This window comes from Equus przewalskii, chromosome 3 (genome assembly GCF_037783145.1).
Source record: "Equus przewalskii isolate Varuska chromosome 3, EquPr2, whole genome shotgun sequence".
Taxonomy (NCBI): Eukaryota; Metazoa; Chordata; class Mammalia; order Perissodactyla; family Equidae; genus Equus; species Equus przewalskii.
The window spans coordinates 117,101,392-117,125,023 of record NC_091833.1 but is presented as its reverse complement, the minus strand read 5'-3'; the positions used below and the strand labels follow the sequence as shown (position 1 = coordinate 117,125,023).

The window sequence follows — 23,632 nt, the reverse complement described above, 5'->3', positions numbered from 1 at the left end:
TGTGTACTTTTTATTATGGAGATTTCCAGACATAGACAAAAGTAGACAGAATAGCTTAGTGAACCCCTTCAGTAATTATCACCTGCGTCAGTAATTATCCATTTAGGGTCAGTCGTGCTTCACTTATAATCCCACTTCCTTCTCCCTCTTTTGTATTATTTCGAAGCAAATCCTAACCATCCTGTTATTTCATGTATGTATTTTAGTAGGTATCCTTATAGATGAGGACTCTTTGTTTTTAGAACTTAACGACAATGCTATTGTCACACCTAAACAAATAAACATTTCCTTAACATCAAATACATACTTATCTGCTGTCAATTTTTTTCTCCACTCTTTTGGAATCAGTATCCAAATAGGATTGGTTGATAAGGATTGGGAGTCTCCTTGATCTGATGGTTCCCTTCCATCCCTGTTTTTCCCTGAGAGTTCATTTGTTGAAGAAACAGATTGTTTGTCCTGTGCAACTCCTGGCGGTCCTATTACTTGCCTCTCCGTTGTGTAAATTAACATGTTTCTTTGTTTTCCGTATTTCCTGTAAATCAATAACTGGAGCCAGAGGCTTGTCAGATTCAGTGCATATTTGAGAATGTACATAATATCTGAGTTCAGTAGTACTTATATAATATTTTAAGACAAATATTATGTAAGTATTGGGACTGTATACTCAGTTTTTTTCTGATGTTTTAAAAAAAAAGCCTGCTTAGTCGAAAAGATTTGGGGTCCATTAGTCTAGTGGAAGAAGTGAGCAAACAGTCACTAAATAGCATGTAAGGTGGGGGTGCAGGGTGCTATGGGAGCACATAATGCCCCCTGTATGTCCAGGGCAGGGAGGCCTGCTGGGGGAGCTCAGTTATGAGCTCGTGTTTGTGGGCGAGGAAGTTTTGACCAGGCACATGGAGTTGGGAGAAGAGAGTTTTATAGACAGAAACTACAAGCTTTGCCAAGCCCAAGGAGTAAGAGCATGCAGCTCTCTGTCAGGGTCTCCAGGCTTTCTCGTAGTTTAGCCGGGGTGCTGGTAACAGATAAGGCTAGAGGGCTATTGAGAGCTGTCTTAGACCAGGACAGCAGTTATCCTGGGCGCATGGGGTCCAGGGGTATTGGATGTGGTGCTTAATTCAGTGCTGATTTTCTTAATAGTCACTTTTCTCTAAAGTGATTAAATCATATAGCTTGTTGTTGAATTAGCAAGCTAGACAAGATTATCTTTAAATCATATCTTAATCCATTTTCTTTTGACTAATAGCCATTCTGAATTAAGTTATTTTGATTATGAAGTTCAACTCAGCTAATAGAGTTTGGCTAACTGTATTTAAATATTTTGGATATTAACCCCTTATCTCATATATGGTTTGCAAATATCTTCTCTCAGTTGTTAGGTTTTCTTTTCATTTTGTTTATGGTTTCCTTTGCTGTGCAGAAGCTTTTTAGTTTGATGTAGTCCCATTTGTTCATTTTTTGCTTTTGTTTCCCTTGCCCAGTCAGACATGGGACTTGAAAATGTGCTGCTTAGACTGGTGTCAAAGAGAGTACTGCCTATGTTTTCTTCTAGAAGTCTCATGGTTTCGGGTCTTACATTCAAGTCTTTAATCCATTTTGAGTTGATTTTTGTGCATGGTGTAAGGGAATGGTCTACTTTCATTCTTTTGCATGTGGCCGTCCAGTTTTCCCAACACCATTTATTGAAGAGACTCTCCTTTCTCCATCATATGCTCTTGGCTCCCTTGTCGAATGTTAGCTGTCCATAAATGTGTGGGTTTACTTCTGGGCTCTCAATTCTGTTCCCTTGATCTGTGTGTCTCTTTTGGTGCCACTACCATGCTGTTTTGGTTACTTTGGCTTTGTAGTATATGTTGAAATCAGGGATTGTGATGCCTCCAGCTTTGTTCTTTTTTCTCAGGAATCCTTTGGCTATTCGGGGTCTTTTGTTGTTCCATATAAATTTTAGGATTCTTTGTTCTATTTCTGTGAAAAAGTGTTGTTGGAACTTTGATAGGGATTGCGGTGAATCTATAGATTGCTTTAGGAAGTATGGACATTTTAACAATGTTAATTCTTCAAATCCAAGAGCATGGAATATCTTTCCATTTCTTTGTGTCTTCTTCGAGTTCCTTCAACAATGTTTTATAGTTTTCGGTGTACAGATCTTTCACCTCTTTGGTTAAGTTTATTCCTAGGTATTTTATTCTTTTTGTTGCAATTGTAAATGGGATTGTATTCTTAATTTCTCTTTCTGCTACTTTGTTGTTAGTGTATAGAAACACAACCGATTTTTGCACGTTTTGTATCCTATGACTTGACTGTATTCCTTTATTGTTTCTAAAAGTTTTTTAGTGGAATCTTTAGGGTTTTCTAGATATAAAATTGTGTCATCTGCAAACAGTGACAGTTTCACTTCTTCTTTTCCAATGTGGATCCCTTTTATTTCTTTTTCTTGCCTGATTGCTCTGGCTAGGACTTCCAATACTATGTTAACTAAGAGTGGTGACAGTGGGCATCCTTGTCTGGTTCCTGTTCTTAGAGGGACAGCTTTCAGTTTTTCTCCATTGAGAGTGATATTTGCTGTGGGTTTGTCATATATGGCCTGTATTATGTTGAGATGTTTTCCTTCTATACCTATTTTATTTAGAGTTTTTATCATAAATGGATGCTGTATCTTGTCAAATGCCTTCTCTGCATCTATTGAGATGATCATGTGATTTTTATTCTTCATTTTGTTAATGTGGTGTATATCACGTTGATAAATTTGCAGATGTTGAACCATCCCTGCATCCCTGGAATGAAACCCACTTGATCATGATGTATGATCTTTTTAATGTATTGTTGTATTCGATATGCTAGTATTTTGATGAGGATTTTTGCATCAATGTTCATCAGTGATACTGGCCTGTAATTTTCTTTTTTTGTGTTGTCCTTGTCTGGTTTTGGTATCAGGATAATGTTTGCTTCGTAGAATGGGTTACGAAGCCTCCCCTCCTCTTCAATTTTTTGGAAGAGTTTGAGAAGGATAGGTATTAAGTCTTCTTTGAATGTTTGGTAGACTTCACCAGGGAAACCATCTGGTCCTGGACTTTTATTTTTTGGGAGGTTTTTGATAAAATGATCCTGGGTCTGGCTAAACTATAAGGAGTATGGGCAAAATATAGATACTTTTAGATATACAAGAACTCAGTTCGTTTTTCATGTATGCTTTTTGAAAAAATTATTTGAAGATGTATTCCAGGAAAACAAGAAATAGATTAGAAAAAAAAGGAAGCCCCGAAGTTCAAGAAACAAAGCACCTAACCCAGAAATGTGGTAGAAGCCATTCCAAGGTGATTGTTGTGCAATGTGCCTTTCCCCTTAGACACAGGAAGTCAGAGGACCTTCAAGGAGCTCTCTGCAACAGATGTCAGGATTCAGAAGCTGGGCAAGAGGGAAGGGGTGTGTGTGTGTGTATTACAAGGAGAAGATAAAAGGCAATTAGCAACTCCAGGAAAACCAGGAGGGTTTATCACAGCCACTTATGATCCAATCATGAAGCAAATTAAAATGTAGAATAATTTTAAGCAAGTAATAGATCATGGTAACAGAGAATCCATTTAATTATTATCTCTGGGATATCTTTGAAGTGACACAGGTCTGTTAATAATGAAATATTTCTTTCTTTTTGGGTCTAGTCACATTAATAGGCTTTGCAGTGAATAATGTTTATGTACACATGATAAGATACTTTTTTTTAATTCAGTTTTTAGGCTCAACTTCTAGGCAAAGTACATAAGATTTAAATAGTTACTTAGTAGTATATGAACAGTATAAATCTTAATAATATGAAAGTAATGGTGTTGCTAACAGAATTTGGGAAGGGGCAGATGAAGAGAAGGGAGTGTGGGGTGTTGATTTCCTCATTTTATACAGTAAGGAGTCAAGAGATCCTTTGGTCAATATAGGTGGCTTCAGAAATCAAGGTGTCAGCTGATGATCTAGAGCAGGGCAGCAGGCTTTTCTCTAAGGGGCCGACTACTCAGCTCCTCCGCTGGAGCAGGAAAGCAGCCACAGATGCTACACAGGCGTGGCTACGTCCCGGGAAAACTTGGTGTACAGAAACAGGTGGCGCCCAGAGCTGGCCTGTGGACTGCAGTCTGCAGACCTGTGACCTAGAGTTACGGAGGTTACCGTCAGAAGAACTGAAACAAATGATTAAAAGTAGCTACCTCTGAGACTTTTACTGTTCTTCTTTATATTCTTCTATACTGTCTGGTCTTTACACATGTTTGTTACTTTTATGATATTGAAGGGCTACCCGACTTACTGTGCAAAAGACGAAGTGCCAATTAAGTTTGAATTCCAGATGAATTATGAGTAAGGTTGTGGTGTAAGTATGCCCCAAATTGCATGGGACGTAGTTATACTACAAAATTATTTGTTGTTTATCTGAAATTCACATTTAACTTGGTGCTCTTCTGGTATTTTATCTGGCAACTCTAATTAAGGGGAAAAAGAATAAATTCGTTATGTGCCTATGGTATGATATTGTATTAAGAGCACTAATAAATTTTTGACATAATGTCTTTAAAATTTTTGACAACTCTGTCAGTGGCCCTCATGCCAGTGTTTCTTGCTTATTACTATGTGTCAAACTAACTACACTCTCAGTGTATATTGAGCTTAACTGGTCACCTGGTTAGGGAGATGGAGATCTTAATTAGCATGCTTCTACTTTTGTGGAAGTACCCTATTTATTTATTTTTTGAGGAAGATTAGACCTGAGCTAACATCTGCTGCCAATCCTCCTCTTTTTGCTGAGGAAGACTGGCCCTGAGCTAACATCCGGGCCCATCTTTCTCCACCTCCCATGTGGGATGCCTGCTACAGTATGGCTTGCCAAGCAGTGTGCTGGTCCACACCCGGGATCCGAACTGGCGACCCTCAGGCCCCCGAAGCAGAACGTGCGAGCTTAACTGCTGTGCCACTGGGCCGGCCCCCCCTATTTATTTTTAAGGAGTTAATTTAACAGTGAAAGAAATCATGGGAATTTAGAAAACAAGATGGAAGCTAATGATCCCTCTGGGAGAAATTATAGAGACATTTTTAGGGGGAAGAAATTATGGCACAAATTTTGCCAACATAAGACTATCAGAAACAAAAAAAGTAAAACCTAGGACACGTAAAAACTGTGGCAATAACACTGGTTTATCTCTTTCAAGGTTTACGAATTGACCTTGCGTTATACTCAGCACCAAGACCACAATGTGGTGACTGGAGCGTTAGAACTCCTGCAGCAGCTCTTCAGAACCCCTCCTCCGGAGCTCCTGCAAGCTCTGACCACGGCAGGTGGCCTTGGGCGGCTCGCTGCGGCTAAAGATGAGCCCAGTTGCCGAAGTCGTAGCGGGAGTATTGTGGAACTTATAGGTAAGTTATTAGGAAGGCTGATTCTTACAATTAACCCCGCACTAAAATACTAGTTACGCTCTGTTGAATTATGGGCTCAGCGCTGTGCTAAGCAACTTAGATCTCAGTTCCTTACAAAATCTTACAGTGCAGAAGCCGCCCTTATTCTACAAACAGAATAACTAAGTGTAGAAAGCTTAGGTGGCAAAATGAGGCCAACACTTAATGCTCGGCCTCCTGACTCTCTCTGACTTGGCTGCTTCCACATGACATTTCATCCATCATGAAATGCAAACCTTAGGGAAAGTATTTCTAGGAGGACCTCTTTGCCAGTGACGGGATCTTCAAGTCTTTGTAGGGATTTTAGAGTTCCTTTCTGTCCTCTGGGTCCTTTTTTGCTGTCCTCGCTGACTTTAGAAAACCCCTTCCCTTTCTCCTGTCTCGGCACCTTCTCTGTTCCATCTGCTCTTTGTGCTCTCGAGGATTGGGCCCTTGTCCCACAAGGGGACGCTTCCCTACAGGGTGACCACTGGTTTTCCTCCATCCTCAGTGGGCCCTGTCTGATGTGGAGTTGCCCCTCGGGAGCTGGAATGGGGGGGATCCCTGAAGTGCATCCTCTAGAACTGGGGCCTGCCCAGAGGAGGCCTCTTCTATCTAGGCCCTGCAGTCTGTGGTCGATTGAGTACAGCATGGGTGGGGCATGGCCTCTGCTCACAGCGCAGCAGACTGGAGAGTATGCCTGGAGGGCTGATTGCTGCCTGGTTTGAACGTAAATGTTTGCCTGAACTGTTAGCAGAAAATGTTAATATGCCTGTTTACTGTCCTCTCTGCTGATAATCCTTTTCTCTGTGGGATGCATGCCTTACAAATAATTACTGCAAATACTCATTTCTAATGATTGCTTCTAATGAAAATTTATACTTGATTATCAGTTGACCAATAATCTGAGATTTCTAACGTTTTTAATTTGGCTTCTTAAATGCGCTTTATTTTATCTCTTTTGACATTTTAGTTCTTATCTTTAGAAATCTGTATTTCAGTGTTAATGTAATTTTCACGTTTTTGAAATTGAAGTGTTAACAGTATGGTGTTTTAGCACCACCTGTGGAAATATGTTCACATATTCTCTAGTTTTAAAGTTAAATCAAACTTTTTGAAGATTTTCGAATTCATTCTAAATTTTAGCAGCTAATTGCCTTACTTTCATCTGTCATTTTCTGTGATTTACAGCCGGAGGGGGTTCTTCATGCAGCCCTGTCCTTTCAAGAAAACAAAAAGGTGATTATTTCAGAAGTCGAAGTCTTATGTTAATCTTACTGCTTTCTCTGTATTTCTGGAACACTGTCGACTGTGTCTGTGCCTCTTCTCAGCACAGTGATTGTACGTAGTATAAATGTTGCTGGAATCTGATAACTAGGCCTGAATAGTTCTGTGGGGTGGATTTTAAAAATTGATTGTGTATCAGAATTGCTTTGTCATAAATTTCTAATGCTTTAGACCAGGGGTCAGCAAACTTTCCTGTAAAGGGCCAGATGGTACATATATTAGCCTTGTGGGCCTTACTGTCTCTTGGAACTCTTCAGCTCTGTCCTGTGGCAGGAAGGCAGCCATAGACAATACTAGGCTAACGGATGTGGCCAAGTTACAGTGAAACTATTTACAGAACTATTTACAGTAGTTCGCCTACTCCTGCTTTAGGGAATTTGTTATATTTTATAAAGGTAACATCTTCCCAGTCAGTTTTGTTTAGTATTAGGAATAATGTTTATTTAAGTATTTTGTTGCATTTGGCCTGGTTATCATTTTTCAGCCATATTTAGCTTTGTATATGCTAAAATGTTCTGATGCGCTTAATTTATTTTAATTAAATTGAAGTGTTTCTGATATAATATGATAATTTTGTTATACATTATCACTTTGCAACACCACCCATTTTCTTTTCCAGTCTAGATTTCCATAGGAAAGAGTTGATATCATTTTCTATTTGGAATCTTAAGAGACTAATCTTTTTTGTGTGTCATGATTTGAGTGTTTGAGAGCCTGATGCGTAATATTATTTGCAGTTGAATGGGATCTTAACAGGAATAATATTCTAGCCTTGACTGAATTAATAAATGTTTCCTAGAAGAACTTGTAATCAGTAATTTTTGGGCCATCCTAGTGTGGGATACTTAACCAAGTTTGAGATTTTGGTGAAACACTGAGATTGTTTGAAAGCCAAAAGGATTCTAGGGAAAGCTAGTGTCTCTCTTCTTGAATTAGGAAAGATTTCAAGCCTGTGGCTAAGTTAGTCTGGTACTTGCCTCCTTTGTTTCTTAGTTGCTCTGCCCAGTGATGATGAAAAAGGTGACTAATTCACGTGATTAAGATGAGTTCTTTTGTCATCTTCTAGCTAGGACACGGGAGATGTCCTCAATCTCTTTTTTGTTGTTCTTCTTCTCCCCAAAGCCCCCTGGTACATAGCTGTATATTCCAGTTGTGAGTGCCTCTGGTTGTGCTATGTGGGACGCCGCCTCAGCATGGCTTGATGAGCGGTGCCACGTCTGCGCCCAGGATCTGAACCAGCAAAACCCCGGGCCGCCGAAGCAGAGTGAACGAACTTAACCACTCAGCCCCAGGGCTGGCCCCTCAATCTCTTTTTTATTTTTCCAATGTTTTTTTTTTTTCTCTCGTTTAAAGCTACGGTTTTCAAACTTTTTTGTTGTACTCGCAAAATTCCTTTTTTCAAGTGGAATCTGCCAGTATATAAGAAAGATAAAAGCAGAGTGGTTGGATGTAGGATCAGGGTCAGGGTGAGGGGAGTGGTGGCCTGGGGTTCCTTCTCTGGCAGCAGCTGGCCCTTCCCCCTCCTTGGGGAGGGCTCCATGGAAGAGATTTGCAAACTATGAGTTGCAAGGAGGAGACTGCTTTCATTAACACATGAATTCACAGGTTGGAATTTTATTTGCTTTCTCAAGGTAAATCACTTTTTCTGTAATAAAGGACCCTATTATTTAGTAGATAAGCCAAATGGTGTGTTGATTTCATCTAGATTTGGGGTTTCCTTTTCTTTTTCTTTTTTGCCTTTACTGTCACATCAGTGTAGATTTATGGAAGTTATCACAGCTGTGACCTATTCTTTGAAAAGCAGTGAAATTAGAAATTGCCAATAAGAATTTTGCTAGTGTCATTTAATGACATTTGTATCTAATGTTACCGTAACGATTTAATGAGTCCAGTTAAATCAAGTTAAGACTTTTGTTTTCTTTTTTTCTTAAAGTAAAGTTTGGGAACAGGAACTGTAAAATGTGGTTTTTTTTGAGAAAGATTAGCCCTGAGCTAACATCCATTCTCATCTTCCTCTACTTTATATGTGGGATGCCTGCCACAGCATGGCTTGATAAGTGGTGCATAGGTCCATGCCTGGGAGCCGAACAGGTGAACCCTGGGCCACCAAAGCGGAGCGCACGAACTTAACCACTACACCACCAGGCTGGCCCCTGTAAAATGCATTTTTAGAATTTTGCAGAAGATGAAATGTTCCGTCCTCCCAGATCATACAGTGCTTGAGTTTTGATTGTCAACCCTAGAATCTAGCAAATTAAAAGATAATACAATAATAGTGACTTTTAGATATAAACATTTTAGGGCTGGCCCAGTGGCTCAGCGATTAAGTGCGCATGTTCCACTTCAGGGGCCCGGTGTTCGCAGGTTTGGATCCCGGGTGTGGACATGGCACCACTTGGCAAAGCTGTGCTGTGGTAGGCGTCCCACATATAGAGGACGATGGGCGTGAATGTTATCTCAAGGCCAGTCTTCCTCAGCAAAAAGAGGAGGATTGGCAGCAGATGTTAGCTCAGGGCTAATCTTCCTAAAAAAAAAAAAAAAGCAAAAACAGTTTTATGTATAAATTCTGAGGTGCCATTGGAGATGTGAAATGAGTAGCCCAAGGACTAACAGAATTGGCTCCAGCCATAACTTGCCATTTTTAAGATTAAATAATTAATTAATAATTAATTAAGATTAAGTAATATGAATTATTTAATATTACCAGTAGTATAAATCAATAAATATTTATTAATTATTAAAATACTTTTTGGTACAGTTTGAGAATCATTGCTTTTAACCTTTTTTCCATATAGGTTTATTGATTTTAGTAATGCTCTAAGTATAATATCGCTACATTCTTTGTGTTTAGCACCCTAGAGGTTTAAAAATACTTACATATAGTGATAAACTGTATGGGGGGGTGAATTAAATCTGCTTATGAATGTCTGCTTAGAATGTGCATTTATTTGATTTTCAAAGTCCTTCCTTTTAGCAAGCTTAAGGGACTCTCCTGCCATCATTTTCTAGGGAAAGTGCTCTTGGGAGAAGCAGCAGCCTTGGAGGAGGACTCTGAGTCAAGGTCTGACAGCAGCAGCCCAGCCTTTGCAGGTAGCTCTCATGAGTGGCAGTGGTGTCCACCTTCCTCCTCTCTACTGGCCCCCACCGCTGCCCCTCCCCTGCACCTCAGTGGATGTACCTCCTGGTGGGTAGCGGTGAAGCCAACTTGCTCAAATGGTGGCTAATCCAGGCTTCTTTTATAATGTTTACTTTGAAACAGGTGTGTGTTTTCTTGCATCAAATATTTGCTGTTTTCTTTGGTTTGGGCTGTTTTAAAATTAGATTTAGTCCCTGCACATAAGTCTTTTTGAGTAAGGGATGGTGGGTAAAGTGTCTCATGAAGTGAGTTGGATGGCTCGTGATGGGGAGAATGGGATTGAAAATTGTCATGGATAGGAGCCAAGCCTGGTGGTGCAGCGGTTAAGTTCGCATACTCTACTTTGGCGGCCCGGGGTTCGCTGGTTCGGATCCCGAGTGTGGACCTACATTCTGCTTATCAAGCTATGCTGTGGCAGGTGTCCCACATATAAAGTAGAGGAAGATGGGCATGGATGTTAGCTCAGGGCCAATCTTCCTCATCAAAAAAAAGGAGGATTGGCAGTGGATGTTAGCTCAGGGCTAATCTTCCTCAAAAAAAAAAAAATTGTCATGGATAATTTAACTTGAAAGAATTTGTTTGTTTACATTTGTTTGTTACCTAATTAGATTCTCAGTTCGCCTTATAAAAGATGAGTGTTGACTAAGATGCTAATAAATGGATTAAAGGAGACTGGTTTGGGTTGTATAATCCTATCCAAAAGAATATTTTTAGATAACTGAAAATAAGGCTCAAATATTTGGGAAGGAAATTCTGAATAATTCTAGTGGCAATTATTTGTTTATTTTACAAAATAGAAATCAGTTTTTTCCTGATTAAAAAAAGTTAAAACAACAAAAAAATTACATTTATCCAGAACATTGTGCAGCTTAAGTGCTCACTGACCCAGTGGCCTCCAGGAGTGACATTGCTAACAGCTTGATGTTGATCTTTTTGTTAATTGGTTTGTGTGTAGTGTTTATTTATTTACTTATTTAAAAAATTGGCACCTGAGCTAACATCTGCTGCCAATCTTCTTCCTTTTTTCTCTTCTTCTTCTCCCCAAAGCCCCTCAGTACATAGTTGTATATTCTAGATGTAGGTCCTTCTCGTTCTGCTATGTGGGACGCCACCTCACCATGGCCTGATGAGCGATGCCATGTCTGCGCCCAGGATCTGAACTGGTGAAACCCTGAGCTACCAAAGCAGATCTTGTGAACTTAACCACTCGGCCACGGGGCCAGCCCCTCTTGTTTTTTTAAATGGGAATTTAAAAACTAAACTAGGGGGGTCGGCGCCGTGGCCGAGTGGTTAAAGTTCTGTGCGTTCCACTTTGGAGGCCTGGCTTTGTAGGTTCAAATCCCAGGTGTACACCTACTCCATTCCTCAGCCATGCTGTGAAGGCGTCCCACATACAAAGTGGAGGAAGACTGGCACAGATGTTAGCTCAGGGCCAGTCTTCCTCAAGCAAAAAAAAAAAAGAGGAAGATTGGAAACCAATGTTAGCTCAAGGTGAATATTCCTCACCAAAAAAACGAAAAACTAGGAAAATGTGGTGCAGATTTATATTGCAGGAGAATAGAACTGGATTAGAGGTCTTGAATAGGATCTTGGAAGAAGAAAGCCTACATCAAAGAGACGGTGAATTTACTATTTTCTGAGCACTGCTTGCCTCAAGCACCCAGGCATTTGTGTGCGCCCAGCCTGCTGCACCTGACCAGGCTGCTTGTGGTTGCCAGGCAGTCTCTCTCTGTGGCTCCAAGCTAAGGTTAGAGCAGTTACTTAAGAACTTGAAGTTGCTTAAGAACCAGTAATGTGGCTGGCCATATTTCAGTTTTTTGCAGTGAAATACCTTTTGAGAATATTCCTAGTATTTAAAAAATACCTGCTGCTGATCTTTATTTTATTAATATGTAGGAATATAGTAAAAGGTAAGTAGATAATACAGGAAAAGGCAGTTTTAGTAACATTTGGAGGATGCAGTGTTGTCTTTTGAAATTTACTAGTTCATATTTTCACTGTGTTTCAGGATTTTTTGCAGTTAAAACATTTGGAGACAGTGCGTTTGAGGGTATTTTGCAAATATGTTATTCTCTATTGAATGTTTTTCCTGCCCATTGAGGAATGAGTGTTTCTTTGTCTCCAGCCTCAGTCAAGGGTGAGATTGGTGGTGAGCTGGCTGCCTCTTCAGGGGTCTCCACTCCTGGCTCTGCTAGCTCAGCCGCTGACTCTGCGGGTCACGACATTATCACCGAGCAGCCCCGGTCACAGCATACACTGCAGCCAGACTCAGTGGATCTGACTGGCTGTGACTTGACGAGCGCTGCCACCGATGGGGATGAGGAGGACATCTTGAGCCACAGCTCCAGCCAGATCAGCGCTGTCCCGTCTGATCCTGCCATGGACTTGAATGATGGGACGCAGGCATCCTCGCCCATCAGTGACAGCTCACAAACCACCACTGAAGGGCCGGATTCGGCCGTGACTCCTTCGGACAGTTCTGAAATTGTAAGTGGGCAGAGGGGGTCGCTGGTTTCTGAAGAGAGACCTGTCGTATGTCCGAGCTCTTCCCTGTAGGCCCATACCTGGACCCTCCTACTTATTCCTCTCCTCCTGTCTGATCCACTCATAGCAGTGCAGAGGTCACCAGCTCAGATCGTGAATGGAGAGCTCGACCCCATCTGACACCTTCACTGAAGGAAGTGGCAGAGTGTCATTTGTGTTGAACACAGAGGTCAAAAATTAGTTGATGATATGAACTCTGCTAAAATAGAGTGCATTTTCAATTCTTTAAGACCTTGTTGGGCACAGATTAAATCATTATTTTAAAAAGTCCATGAGGAGCCTGACATTAACAATGTGATTAATAACATTAATACTGTGCATTAATACTTTTTGCCTTTTAAAAAACTTTTACAGCGTATCCCATCTTATAGAGCATGGACTTAAGTACCTCTGATCTCTGAATTAGTGGACAAGAAACACCTCAAGGATAGTCTAATCAAAAAGTTTGGTACAAGTGTATACTGAGTTTCACATCCCAATTTCATTTGAATAGTTTGTGCATTAAGTGTTTTGCTACTATTGAATGTATTTTATTAAGAACATGGTTTTGTTTTTTTTACTTGAACAAATACAGAAACATTGAGTTACCAATCCCAAGGTAAAGCACTTGCATGTCCCCTTTGGCAGTTGTCAAATTGTCACATGGATGTGGTTTCTAATGGCGTGTGGATTTACACTTACTCTGTTGGAGAAGTGAGCTCACGGTTAGGGTTTTAACTGGAAGACCTGGAGGAGGATGGGACAAATGACTGAAACAGTGGGAAGTGATTTCAAGTAAGGAAAGGGCAGACAGGCTCTAACCAGCGTGCAGGGAGAAGAGAAGGTGGGGAAGCTCTGGGCTCAGTAGTGTGTCAAGTGTGCGGAGGGAATGTCTGCGTTCTTTATTGCACCAACTTCCATGGGACATCTGGCCTCTTCGTAGTAGATGAGTTCTGGACAGACTTGTTAGAAATAGGAATGAATGACCATAGGAATTATGAAAATTTCCTTCTTTGGGAGTGTTTCAGCAGGTGTTTACTGTGTGATAGTGCTGGGAGTGGGGCCTATGTAGACTTCTCTGGGGCTTAACTAAATGTCTTCCCTTGCTATTTCTCACACTGGTCTAGTTCTTTCTAGTTTATAAGGTGCTTCCATGTGCTATAGTCTTTAATTTTTTGCTGAACAAATGTATTGAGCACCTATTATATTCTGGGGATTGTTCTACAAGCTGGAGATAAAGTAGAGGGCACAACAAACAAAACTACTCTCATGAAGCTAATATTCTAGAGTAGGTATCATCGAACTCTTTCCATATAGGGCCAGATAGTAAATATCTTTGGTTTTGTGAGCCATACAGCCTGTGTTGCACACTTATCTCTGCTGTTGTAGTGTGAAAGCAGCCATAGACAATATGTTAATGAATGAGCATGACTGTGTTCCAGTAAAACATTATTTACAAAAACAGGTGGTGGCCAGTTTTTGGCCCACAGGTTGTAGTTTACCTACCCCTGTTCTAGAGTGTGTGCGTGTGTGGGGGGCAGATGATAAGCTAATGATTAATCAACAAGTAAAGAAATACATGGGCAGATGGTGATAAATGCCATAGAGAAGAATAAGCAGAGTGAAGGGGATAGGGAATTGTCTCATGAGACAGCTCAGTGTGGTAGTTATGTGGCTTGGCTCAGGGGTAGCCCACCAGGATGAGAATTCTGGCTCTGCTGTTTACTAGCTGTGTAGCCTGGAGTAGTTATGTCCCTTCTTGCCTCAGTCTTCTTTTCTGTAAAATGAGGGTGATAACAGTACTTACACTGTAAGACTTATGAAGATTAAGGGTGATAATACACGTAAAGTGCTTTTGATCCTGCCTAGTGTATAGTAAGGTATTCCTAATATGGTGCAACTTTTCATTTTAACCTTTTTTTTTTTTGTAACTACAGCAAGGTTTTTTGGCAAACTAATCTGGAGGGTGGAGAATGGACGAAATCATTTCTTTCTTGATTGTTTTGGTCATGTAACTTAATTTTTTAGTTGTAAGGATTTGGAAAGATTTTTAAAAATGATATAGAATTTATTTCAACTAATTTACTAGCATACTGAGGGTTCATCACTCAGGTGTTTAGGGTAAATTACATGGGATTTGAAGTGGTTGTGAAAAATTTTGCAATATAGAATCAAACACAAGTTTATGGCTAAATATATGAAATACTGTGTTCAAAACTGAGTTGGAGGGGCTGGCCTGGTGTTTCAGTGGTTAAGTTCGCACGTTCCACTTTGGTGGCCTAGGCTTCAATGGTTCTGATCCTGGGTGTGGACCTGTGCACCATTTATCAGGCCAGGCTGTGGCAGGCATCCACATGAAAAATGGAGGAAGATGGGCACAGATGTTAGCTCAGGGCCAGTCTTCCTCAGCACCTAAAGAGGACGATTGGCGGTGGATGTTAGCTCAGGGCTAATCTTCCTCAAAAAAGACAACTGAGTTGGTTCAGTCCTAGCAGTTTAGGAGATAACCTGTTATGTTGTTAGATTTTTGTCTAAAAGATTTTCCTCATTTTTGACTTACTGTAAAATTTCCTTGTGAAGACAGAGGTTTTTGTTTGGATTTTTTTAATCAAAAAGAGAAATTTCCAGATTGGAATTTCTTTGGAATTTTTAAAGTTATAAAAGCTTTTTATAATGTAGTAGTAATGTGTGATCAAAAACTCTTGGTTATTTATACGCATGCCTTTCTGTGCATGTGAGGAAATGACCTTTGTGGTGGACCTTTGTGTTAGGATGTGAGATGTAGTTCCTGTTATTTGTGGCCTTTGCCTTTCTGTGTTGAGGGGCTTGTCCCTGGGCAGTCACACTCAGAATTCTCACAGCCTCTCTCGAATCTTTTAGGTGTTAGATGGTCCTGATGGCCAGTATTCGGGGATGCAGATCGGACAGCCGCGGGACGAGGGTGAGGAGGCCGCAGGTCTTCTTCCCGATGAAGACGTGGATGCTTTCACAGACTCCGCAGTTGGTATGTTGACTTCAGGCCACATACTATGGAATGGTCTTGTTTTCAACCCTGGCATCTTAGTTTTATCTTAACTTCCAAGAAGAAATCTTTTGATGTCTTTGTTATCTGAGTTGTAAATAGCAAATGAGATTAATTGAGGAATGATCATCTTTTTTCTTGATCTAAATCCTGTACTTTCATGTTGACTTTGTGTAAATATGCGTTTTTGTGTTTTAATTGGAAACTTGTCACTTAATCTCGATTTCTCTGTTTTTGAAGCCCTTCAACAAGCACATTTGTTGGAAAGGCTGGGCCACAGCAGGCAGCCCTCTGACAGCAGTATAGATAAATTTGTCTCAAGAGATGAAGCTACTGAACCAGGAGATCAAGAAAACAAGGTGAGACGTTTAGGCATGAGACTGCTCAGCATTCTGAGCTTGTATGAGTGTTTAAAATCACTTCGGCTACTGTCTGTCTGCCATGCTTCTAGCTTTCCCATCTCTAAGCTTTTCCTCAGCTCTTTCCCTTTAAATATTGATCTGTTCCCAGGTCTGCTCTTCTCTGCCTCTCCAGGTACCACCCAATCCCTTAAGAATTGCCTAAAGTTCTGCCTCCCTTGAGAGTCCTTCCCAGACAAATCTGTCTTAACTGATTGCTACCTCACCTGATTTCTTGGACCATTTGTTTGATGGTTGTGCATGGCCTTGCAACATTTCTTGTTTTTGTTCCATTGAATTAATTAATTTGTTTGTTTATTTGTTTTTGTGGTAAAATACACATAACATAAAATTTACCATCCTAACCATTTTTAAGTGTACAGTTCAGTGGCATTAAGTATATTCACAGTGTTGTGCAACATCACCATCATCCATCGCCAGAACTTTTTCATCGTCCCAAACTGAAACTCCGTCCCCATTAAACACTAACTCCTCATTCCCCTCCGCCAGCCCCTGGCACCCACCGTTCTACTTTCTGTCTCTGTGGATTTGACTACTCTAGGGGCCTCCTGTAAGTGGAATTGTACAGTATTTGTCCTTTTGCGACTGGCTTATTTTACTCAGCAGAATGTCCTTAAGGTTCATGCATAGTATAGCATGTGTCAGAATTTCCTTCCTTTTTAAGGCTAAATAATATTCTATGATATCTGTATACCACCTTTTGTTTTTCTGTTCATCCGTTGACAGACACTTGGGTTACTTCTGCCTTTTGGCAATTATGAATAATACTGCTGTGAACGTGGGTGGACAATATCTCTTCAAGACCCTGATTTCAATTCTTGTGGGTATAGACCTAGATGTGGAATTGCAGGATCATGTGGTAGTTCTATTTTTAATTTTTTGAGGAATAGCCATACTATTCTCCACAGCAGCTGCCCTATTTTACATTCCCACCAGCAGTGTACAAGGGTTCCGTATTCTCCACATCCTCGCCAACACTTATTTTCTGTTTGTTTGATAGTAGCCATCTGGGTATGAGGTGGTGTATCATTGTGGTTTTAACTTGCATTTCCCTAATGATTAGTGATGTCCAGTATCTTTTCATGTGGGTTATTGGCTAGTCCTGTATCTTTGGAGAAATGTCTGTTCAAGTCTTCTGCCCACTTTTTAATCGGGTTGTTTGGGTTTTTTTGTTGTTGAGTTATCTATTGAACTGTTTTTAAAATACCTGTATATTTCTTACCCTTTTATATGTAAATGTCCTGTCTTCCCAGTTAATTTTAAATTCTTTCAGCGCAAGAAATAATGTTTTGTACTTAGTCCTGCAGTAGTTGCTCAATTATGTTGCAACCTTGGCAGTTCTTTCCAGGTCCCCTTGCACAAGGCCTATTCCCTTTCAGTTTGGGGCTTTCCCCAGGCTCTTTCCTCTGCCTGAGTAGTTTCCCCTTGTCCTATAGATGATGGCTCATGCTGTGCTTCCCTGAACAGCCTCTCCTGGATGCTGGTTCTTAGCTGCCTTCCTATCCAGTGCTCCCTCGCTGCATGCTGAGCTCCTCCCTGCCACAGCCCACAAGACCCTGTGTCATAATCTGCCTCTGACCAGTGTAATTCTGCTCCACTGTGGTCTGCAAGGTCAGGCATGTCTATGGGCACAGAGAGGCATCTCTGTGTCCCTGGAGCCTGGCATAATTGCTGTGCTGGAACTAGTTGTTGAATGAACTAATGAGCAGATGTGTTGATTGTTTGATTATAAGACAAACAATGTCAGTTCCTGTGTTCTAGCCTTGCCGGATCAAAGGAGACATAGGACGATCTGCTGATGATGATTCTGCTCCTCTCATCCACTGTGTCCGCCTTTTGTCTGCTTCGTTTTTGCTAACTGGGGAAAAAAATGGTAAGTATAGAAGGGCAGGTGCAAAGTTGAAGGAAGTAACTTTAGGTGTCAGAGGTCAACTTGGTGGCCAATTTTGTGCCTTGTTCTTGAGCGGAGGGAGTAGAATCTAGGGGTGAGCTTTGTTTTCACTAGCTGACAGGAGAAGAGAGGGGCTGATGGGGGAGCTGGTTTAGTGGGTCTAGTTTTCTTTGTTTGGAAACTAAATGTTTACTGCTTTTAAGCTGAAGGTGACCCAGGTGGTTTCTTTGCAGCCTTGGTCCCGGACAGGGACGTGAGGGTCAGTGTGAAGGCGCTGGCCCTCAGCTGTGTGGGAGCTGCTGTGGCCCTTCATCCAGAATCTTTCTTCAGCAAACTTTATAAAGTACCTCTTGAAACCACAGAATACCCTGGTATGTTAAAAGTTCACATCTCATTCCTCATGTTTAATCATTATTTTGGCTGTTTTGTTTTAGATTAATAAGTTTTTTTGAGTTAATTTGTGGCATTTGAACTGTTGTAGCTGTCCATAAAACACACGAATAGTAATGTTTTTGGCTTCTTGGACTCCCTGTAGATGTGATGTTTAGTTGAAACACACAAATGAATAGAAATTTGGGAACATAAGAGCCACTTTACATATGTATTGGTTTTATACCAGAAGCAGAAATTGTGTATAATTAAAATTGCTTTGGGTCACACTCAAGCAGGCTGGACGTTCACACTCAGACAAGCGGGAACTGGGACCGGCTGAAATACCAGCAGACCCAGTCACGCATGGCGCCCGTTCTGGGACGCGGGCCGTTATGGAGTAAATGTTGGGGAGAACTGCGCTTCTGAAACCAGAGTCCCGCCTTCTCTTTTTTTTGGGGGGAGGGGACAAACCTGTGCTTTTGAATTTCTTTTAGGTAGGTGTGGACTAGCTTGAGTTTCTCTAATCTTTTTTTGAAATAAAGTCTTGGAATTTTGATTATTGGCTGACAACCTGGGATTATAATCCAGAAAATCTGTTGTGTTGAAGTGATATCAGGGATATGATGAATCTAGAATCTTCAAACCCCAAAATACTTTTTACCACTCATGGTTATTATATTCAAGTCTTTTCTGGATATGGATCGCCATCTTGCACCCCCCCCCCTTTTTAATCCCCTGAGAATTAAGCTTTTATTTTGAATTAAGAGTTGAGGGGCCAGCCCGGTGGTGCAGCAGTTAAGTTCACACATTCTGCTTCAGCGGCATTGGGTTCGCTGGTTTGGATCCTGGGTGTAGACCTACTTACCACTTGTTAAGCTATGCTGTGGCAGGCATCCCACATATAAAGTAGAGGAACATGGGCATGAATGTTAGCTCATGACCAGTCTTCCTCAGCAAAAAGAGAAGGATTGGTGGCAGATGTTAGCTCAGGGCTAATCTTCCTCAAAAAACAAAATTAAAAAAAAAAGAAAGAAATCAAAGGAGAAATCAAAAAATACCTGGAGGCAAATGAAAATGAAAATGCAACATACTAAAATTTAAAAATAAAATAAAAGTTGATGGTGGGGACTCGTACAGTGGATGGGCAATTTATCCCTGCAGAGGAGCAGTATGTCTCAGACGTCTTGAACTACATTGACCATGGAGATCCGCAGGTCAGAGGAGCCACAGCCATTCTCTGTGGGACCCTTGTCTGCTCCATCCTCAGCAGGTCCCGCTTCCATGTGGGAGACTGGGTGGCCACCGTTAGAACACTGACAGGTAACAGCCCAGTTTTCAGTAGTGTCTGTTTTAGATAGAATTCTCAAATTCAAGTTTACATGAAGGTATTTGTTGCTTGCTCTTCTGATCAGGAAATACGTTTTCTCTGGTGGACTGCATTCCTTTGCTGCAGAAAACTTTGAAGGATGAATCTTCTGTTACTTGCAAGTTGGCTTGTACAGCTGTGAGGGTAAGCATAATCATTTGTGGAAATCATTTCTTTAATTAGTGGAGATTTTACCATTGTTACAATTAAAATTGGAGTTTAATATTAAATATTTCCAGACATTCTAAAGCTGTATATGGTATGTTTACATATTGTTACAATATTGTATCTACCACTTGGCTTTAAAAGGAAAACATTGCCAATGAAGTTAAGGTTTAATAGACTTTAGTTTGTTTTAACTCTCAGAGTATTTGTTTGAAATACACCTTGTTTAACATTAAGTGTAAAACCTGTTGAATTAAAAAACAGCTCTCTCAGGCCCACAGAGTGCTGCGAGTTAGAGTGAGCTTTGGAGGTTCTTTAATCACCTCTGATGTTTGTATCAGTGGAGTAGCCTCAGTCCTGTAAATGGTAGTGTGTCAAACCTTTATATATCAGCTGTTTCCTAAATCATGACTGACAAGTCAACAACAGTAAAAATCAAAACAAAAACCCTACAGTTGTCAAATTTATTGGATACCTTCCCTTTTTAAAATTTCATGGCCTGGCCAGAATTGTTCTTTAGTTCCAAATGTTTGCCAAGTTTCAGCCGGTCTGTCATTCCTGGAGCAGAAGGAAGTTGTTGGCATCACAGTGAAGTTGCTGGCCCAAAGTCAGCACGAATCAGCCTGTGTGTGGAAATGCCCACATCTGTGCTCAGAAGGTGCAGGGAAGGGAACTACCACCACAGGGGCCCTCTCCTGTCCCCTTGTACAGTGAAGTACACAGTAACATCAAAAAGGCCTTGGGTCCCGTGTCCCTGCCCTGGGTCTGAGATTTGTTTCAGAAGTGGCGGTGGTGCTGTGTTACACGGTCTCCCTCTTTACCACTGATAAATGTTTGTGAAGTTGGTGTCTGGGTGTGGAGACCATGACAAAGGCAGGAAGGAGAGGAAGAAAGAAGCAAAGTTATGTGAAAGGGACACATTTACTTTTCAACTTGAGTTTACTGAGATAAATTATATGTTATAAATATTTCTGACCGATGTGGAAAAAGTGCAACATCCTGTTGCAGTTAAGAAAAGACAAAATAGGTATGTATGAGAGTGATGTCATCAACCATCCAGCTGCAGCTACAGCACGAGGCTAACCCTGCCGCCATCCTGCGGTGGCCGTGTTTTTCAGCACTGCGTCATGAGTCTTTGTAGCAGCAGCTATAGTGAATTCGGATTGCAGCTGATCACCGATGTGCTGACTCTGAGGAATAGTTCCTATTGGCTGGTGAGGACAGAGCTTTTGGAAACTCTTGCAGAGATCGACTTTAGGTAAGCGAATGAGGTTCGTTATGTTGATGCACCAAAGCTACTCAGAAGTTTGAACTAAGAATTGAAAGGCCTGGGATCAGTTGAAAGGATCAGTCAATACAAGTAGTGATGGTTATCAAGGAAGCTGTGCATCAGAAATCTGAGGAGTTTAGATAGCTGATAGTGATTTTCTCCTCCTCGACTTTGCCCTATTTTTGTAATTTTTAAATATAGGCAGAGGAGTGGACTTTTCTGGTGGTCTTAGTCATTTTAGTGTCCTTAATGGTGAGAATAAAAGAGCTCAAACTTTTAAAATAATTTAGTTTATATCAATTCTGCTTGTTTAAAAAAGGAATATACTCATCATTATATTGAACTTAGATCAAATAGCTGATTTGTATTTTGTTTAAATTTAAAAATAACTTTTGATATCTTGCAATTTTTCATTTTCTAAGAGTAAGTTTTGCTTCGAGATGTTTTCTTCCAATGCTTTCTTTTAGAAGGGAAATTTTCTTTTGTTATGTAACCAGATTTTTGTTTTGTTAATCCATCATTTAGAGTGCCTATTACATGCCAGGCTCGGTGCTAGGGTTATTTTCTTTCATCCTCAGAACATCTCTGTGAATTAGGGATTGTTCTCACCTCCACGTCACAGAGGAAGGGTGGGTGAAAACTTGCCCGAGGCCACACAGCCCCATCTGCATCAGCGGGAAGGTGCGGGAATCTCAGCTCTCACACCTTCTTTGATAGGTGTCTGAGCTAATTCTGTAGGCCTCTTGGAGTCTTTCAAAATAGTAGATGTTTATTTTGAAGAAAAACAATTTACTTAGTACTGTGTTACTGAGTAGAATTCTGAGAGGAATATAAATTCTGCTTGTTTTAAAATTATTAGTCTTTCTGTTATTTTAAGTAAGTGCTGCCTCTTAGAGCCTTCCACTGCGGCTGGCTTAACACACTCTGGAGCCAGCCTTCCTCATCGTTCTGTCTGTCTGTCTCGCAGGCCATCACTGGGTGTTTGTGAGTAACTAAAGTATTTCATTGTTAAATATGTTCTTTCGTTAGGTTGGTGAGCTTTTTGGAGGCAAAAGCGGAAAACATACACAGAGGGGCTCATCATTACACAGGGGTAAGCAGTTCACTTTCGTGAGGCTGTGTTTTAGCCTCCAGGAATTCCACTTCCCTAGTGGCTTAGAATTTCTCTGACTGCATCCTGTTTTAGATTTATTTCACAATTTATATCATGAAAGTTGTGATTGTATATGTGAATTTAAGACTAGTGATCTTGAGTTCTTCCTCACTGGGTTTCCAAAATATCTTACCTAAAATTTAGTTAAATACAGAGATTATATCTATTTTTATTATCCTTCTCTCTAAAGCGGTTAAAACTGCAAGAACGAGTGCTCAATAATGTTGTCATCTATTTGCTTGGGGATGAAGACCCCAGGGTGCGACATGTTGCTGCAGCTTCATTAATGAGGTACTTATCAAATATTTTCTCTCTTTATTCCCTTTTTTGGTTGAAGTACTAAATGGTATGGGAATAAGAAGAGAGGGAAAAATTCAGAGTATTTGGGCAGTATTCATAAATCTTTTGGGCTCACTGTTTCAGCTACTCTTAAACTATCAAAAAAGATATTATTTGCTACTGTAAGGGTCTAATATGATAAAACAACAACAGAACACTAACCTCCTATTGTAAGAGTAATGCACTTTCATTGTCAAAATTTTGGAATATAGAGAATAGCACTAAGAGAAAATAAAAATCACCTTCAGTTTTACCACTGGAGATAATCACTTAACATTTTGCACTGTTAACATTTTGTATATCCTGTGTATGAGTTTCTTTTTCAAAATTGGGACAAAATATACTTACAAGTTTGTAATATAGTAAACATCTTCTTGTTATCAAATACTCTTCTAAAAAAGAACTTTTAACCACCAGTGTTTTCTGGGACAGCACCCTGTATTCAGATACATTCATTTTTCTGTAGTGAAATATGACATGCATGACATTTCATATAGTGTGAGGTAAATAAAGGCTATAAATATTGTTTTAAAAAAAGAAATTTTGGGGCTGGCCCTGTGGCATAGCAGTTAAGTGTGACGCGCTCCACTTTGGCGGCCCAGGTTCACAGGTTTGGATCCTGGGTGTGGACCTACACCACTTTTCAAGCCATGCTGTGGTGATGACCCACTTAGAAAATAGAGTGAGATTGACGCAGATGTTAGCTCAGGATTAATCTTCCTCAAGCGAAAAAAAGAGGAAGATTGGCAACAGATGTTTGTTCAGAGCAAATCATTGTCACAAAAAAAAAATGTAATTCGTAGCCGTTTTTTTTTTCCTGAGGAAGATTGGCCCTGAGCTAACATCTGTTGCCAATCTTCCTCTTTTTGCTTGAGGAATATTCGCCCTAAGCTAACATCTGTGCCAGTCTTCCTGTATTTTGTATGTGGGTTGCCACCACAGCATGGCTGCTGATAAGTGGTCTAGGTCCACATCCAGGAGCCGAACCTGGGCCACCAAAGCAGTGCACGCCGAGCTTAACCATGAGGCCATGGGGCCAGCCCCAAGTAGCCATTTTTTTACTATGTAGTTGTGCTAAATTTTTATATAAATATTATTTGGTTGAATATTAAGTTTACTTTGATTTGAATAATGAGTAATACTGTTGCTGTACATACATGTTTATGTATCTTTTGTTTCTTAGAATTAATTCCTGGAAGTTGAGTTACTAGGCCAAGCTTTTTGATGATTTTTTTTAAAATTTCTAGTGGTTTTATTGAGGTATAATTTTATATCCCATT

The 23,632-nt window shown here is 40.4% G+C and overlaps 1 protein-coding gene across 4 annotated transcripts in view; it reads left to right on the top strand.

Moving 5' to 3' along the window:
* HTT (huntingtin) overlaps positions 1–23,632 on the top strand; it is a 165,948-nt gene that overhangs the window by 41,887 nt on the left and 100,429 nt on the right. For 3 of the 4 annotated variants that reach the window (XR_011538383.1, XM_070613455.1, XM_008531802.2), the window contains exons 9-21: positions 5,187–5,391; positions 6,601–6,648; positions 9,706–9,786; positions 11,958–12,319; positions 15,236–15,359; positions 15,618–15,736; positions 17,558–17,669; positions 17,921–18,058; positions 19,221–19,379; positions 19,472–19,569; positions 20,709–20,848; positions 21,890–21,953; positions 22,204–22,304. Coding sequence is in view for 3 of the 4 variants with exons in the window: in XM_070613455.1 (XP_070469556.1) it covers positions 5,187–5,391; positions 6,601–6,648; positions 9,706–9,786; positions 11,958–12,319; positions 15,236–15,359; positions 15,618–15,736; positions 17,558–17,669; positions 17,921–18,058; positions 19,221–19,379; positions 19,472–19,569; positions 20,709–20,848; positions 21,890–21,953; positions 22,204–22,304 (1,751 nt within the window). In the remaining variant the exon portion in view is untranslated. The remainder of the gene's footprint in view (positions 1–5,186; positions 5,392–6,600; positions 6,649–9,705; positions 9,787–11,957; positions 12,320–15,235; positions 15,360–15,617; positions 15,737–17,557; positions 17,670–17,920; positions 18,059–19,220; positions 19,380–19,471; positions 19,570–20,708; positions 20,849–21,889; positions 21,954–22,203; positions 22,305–23,632) is intronic. The other variant, XM_070613454.1, reaches the window with a different exon arrangement.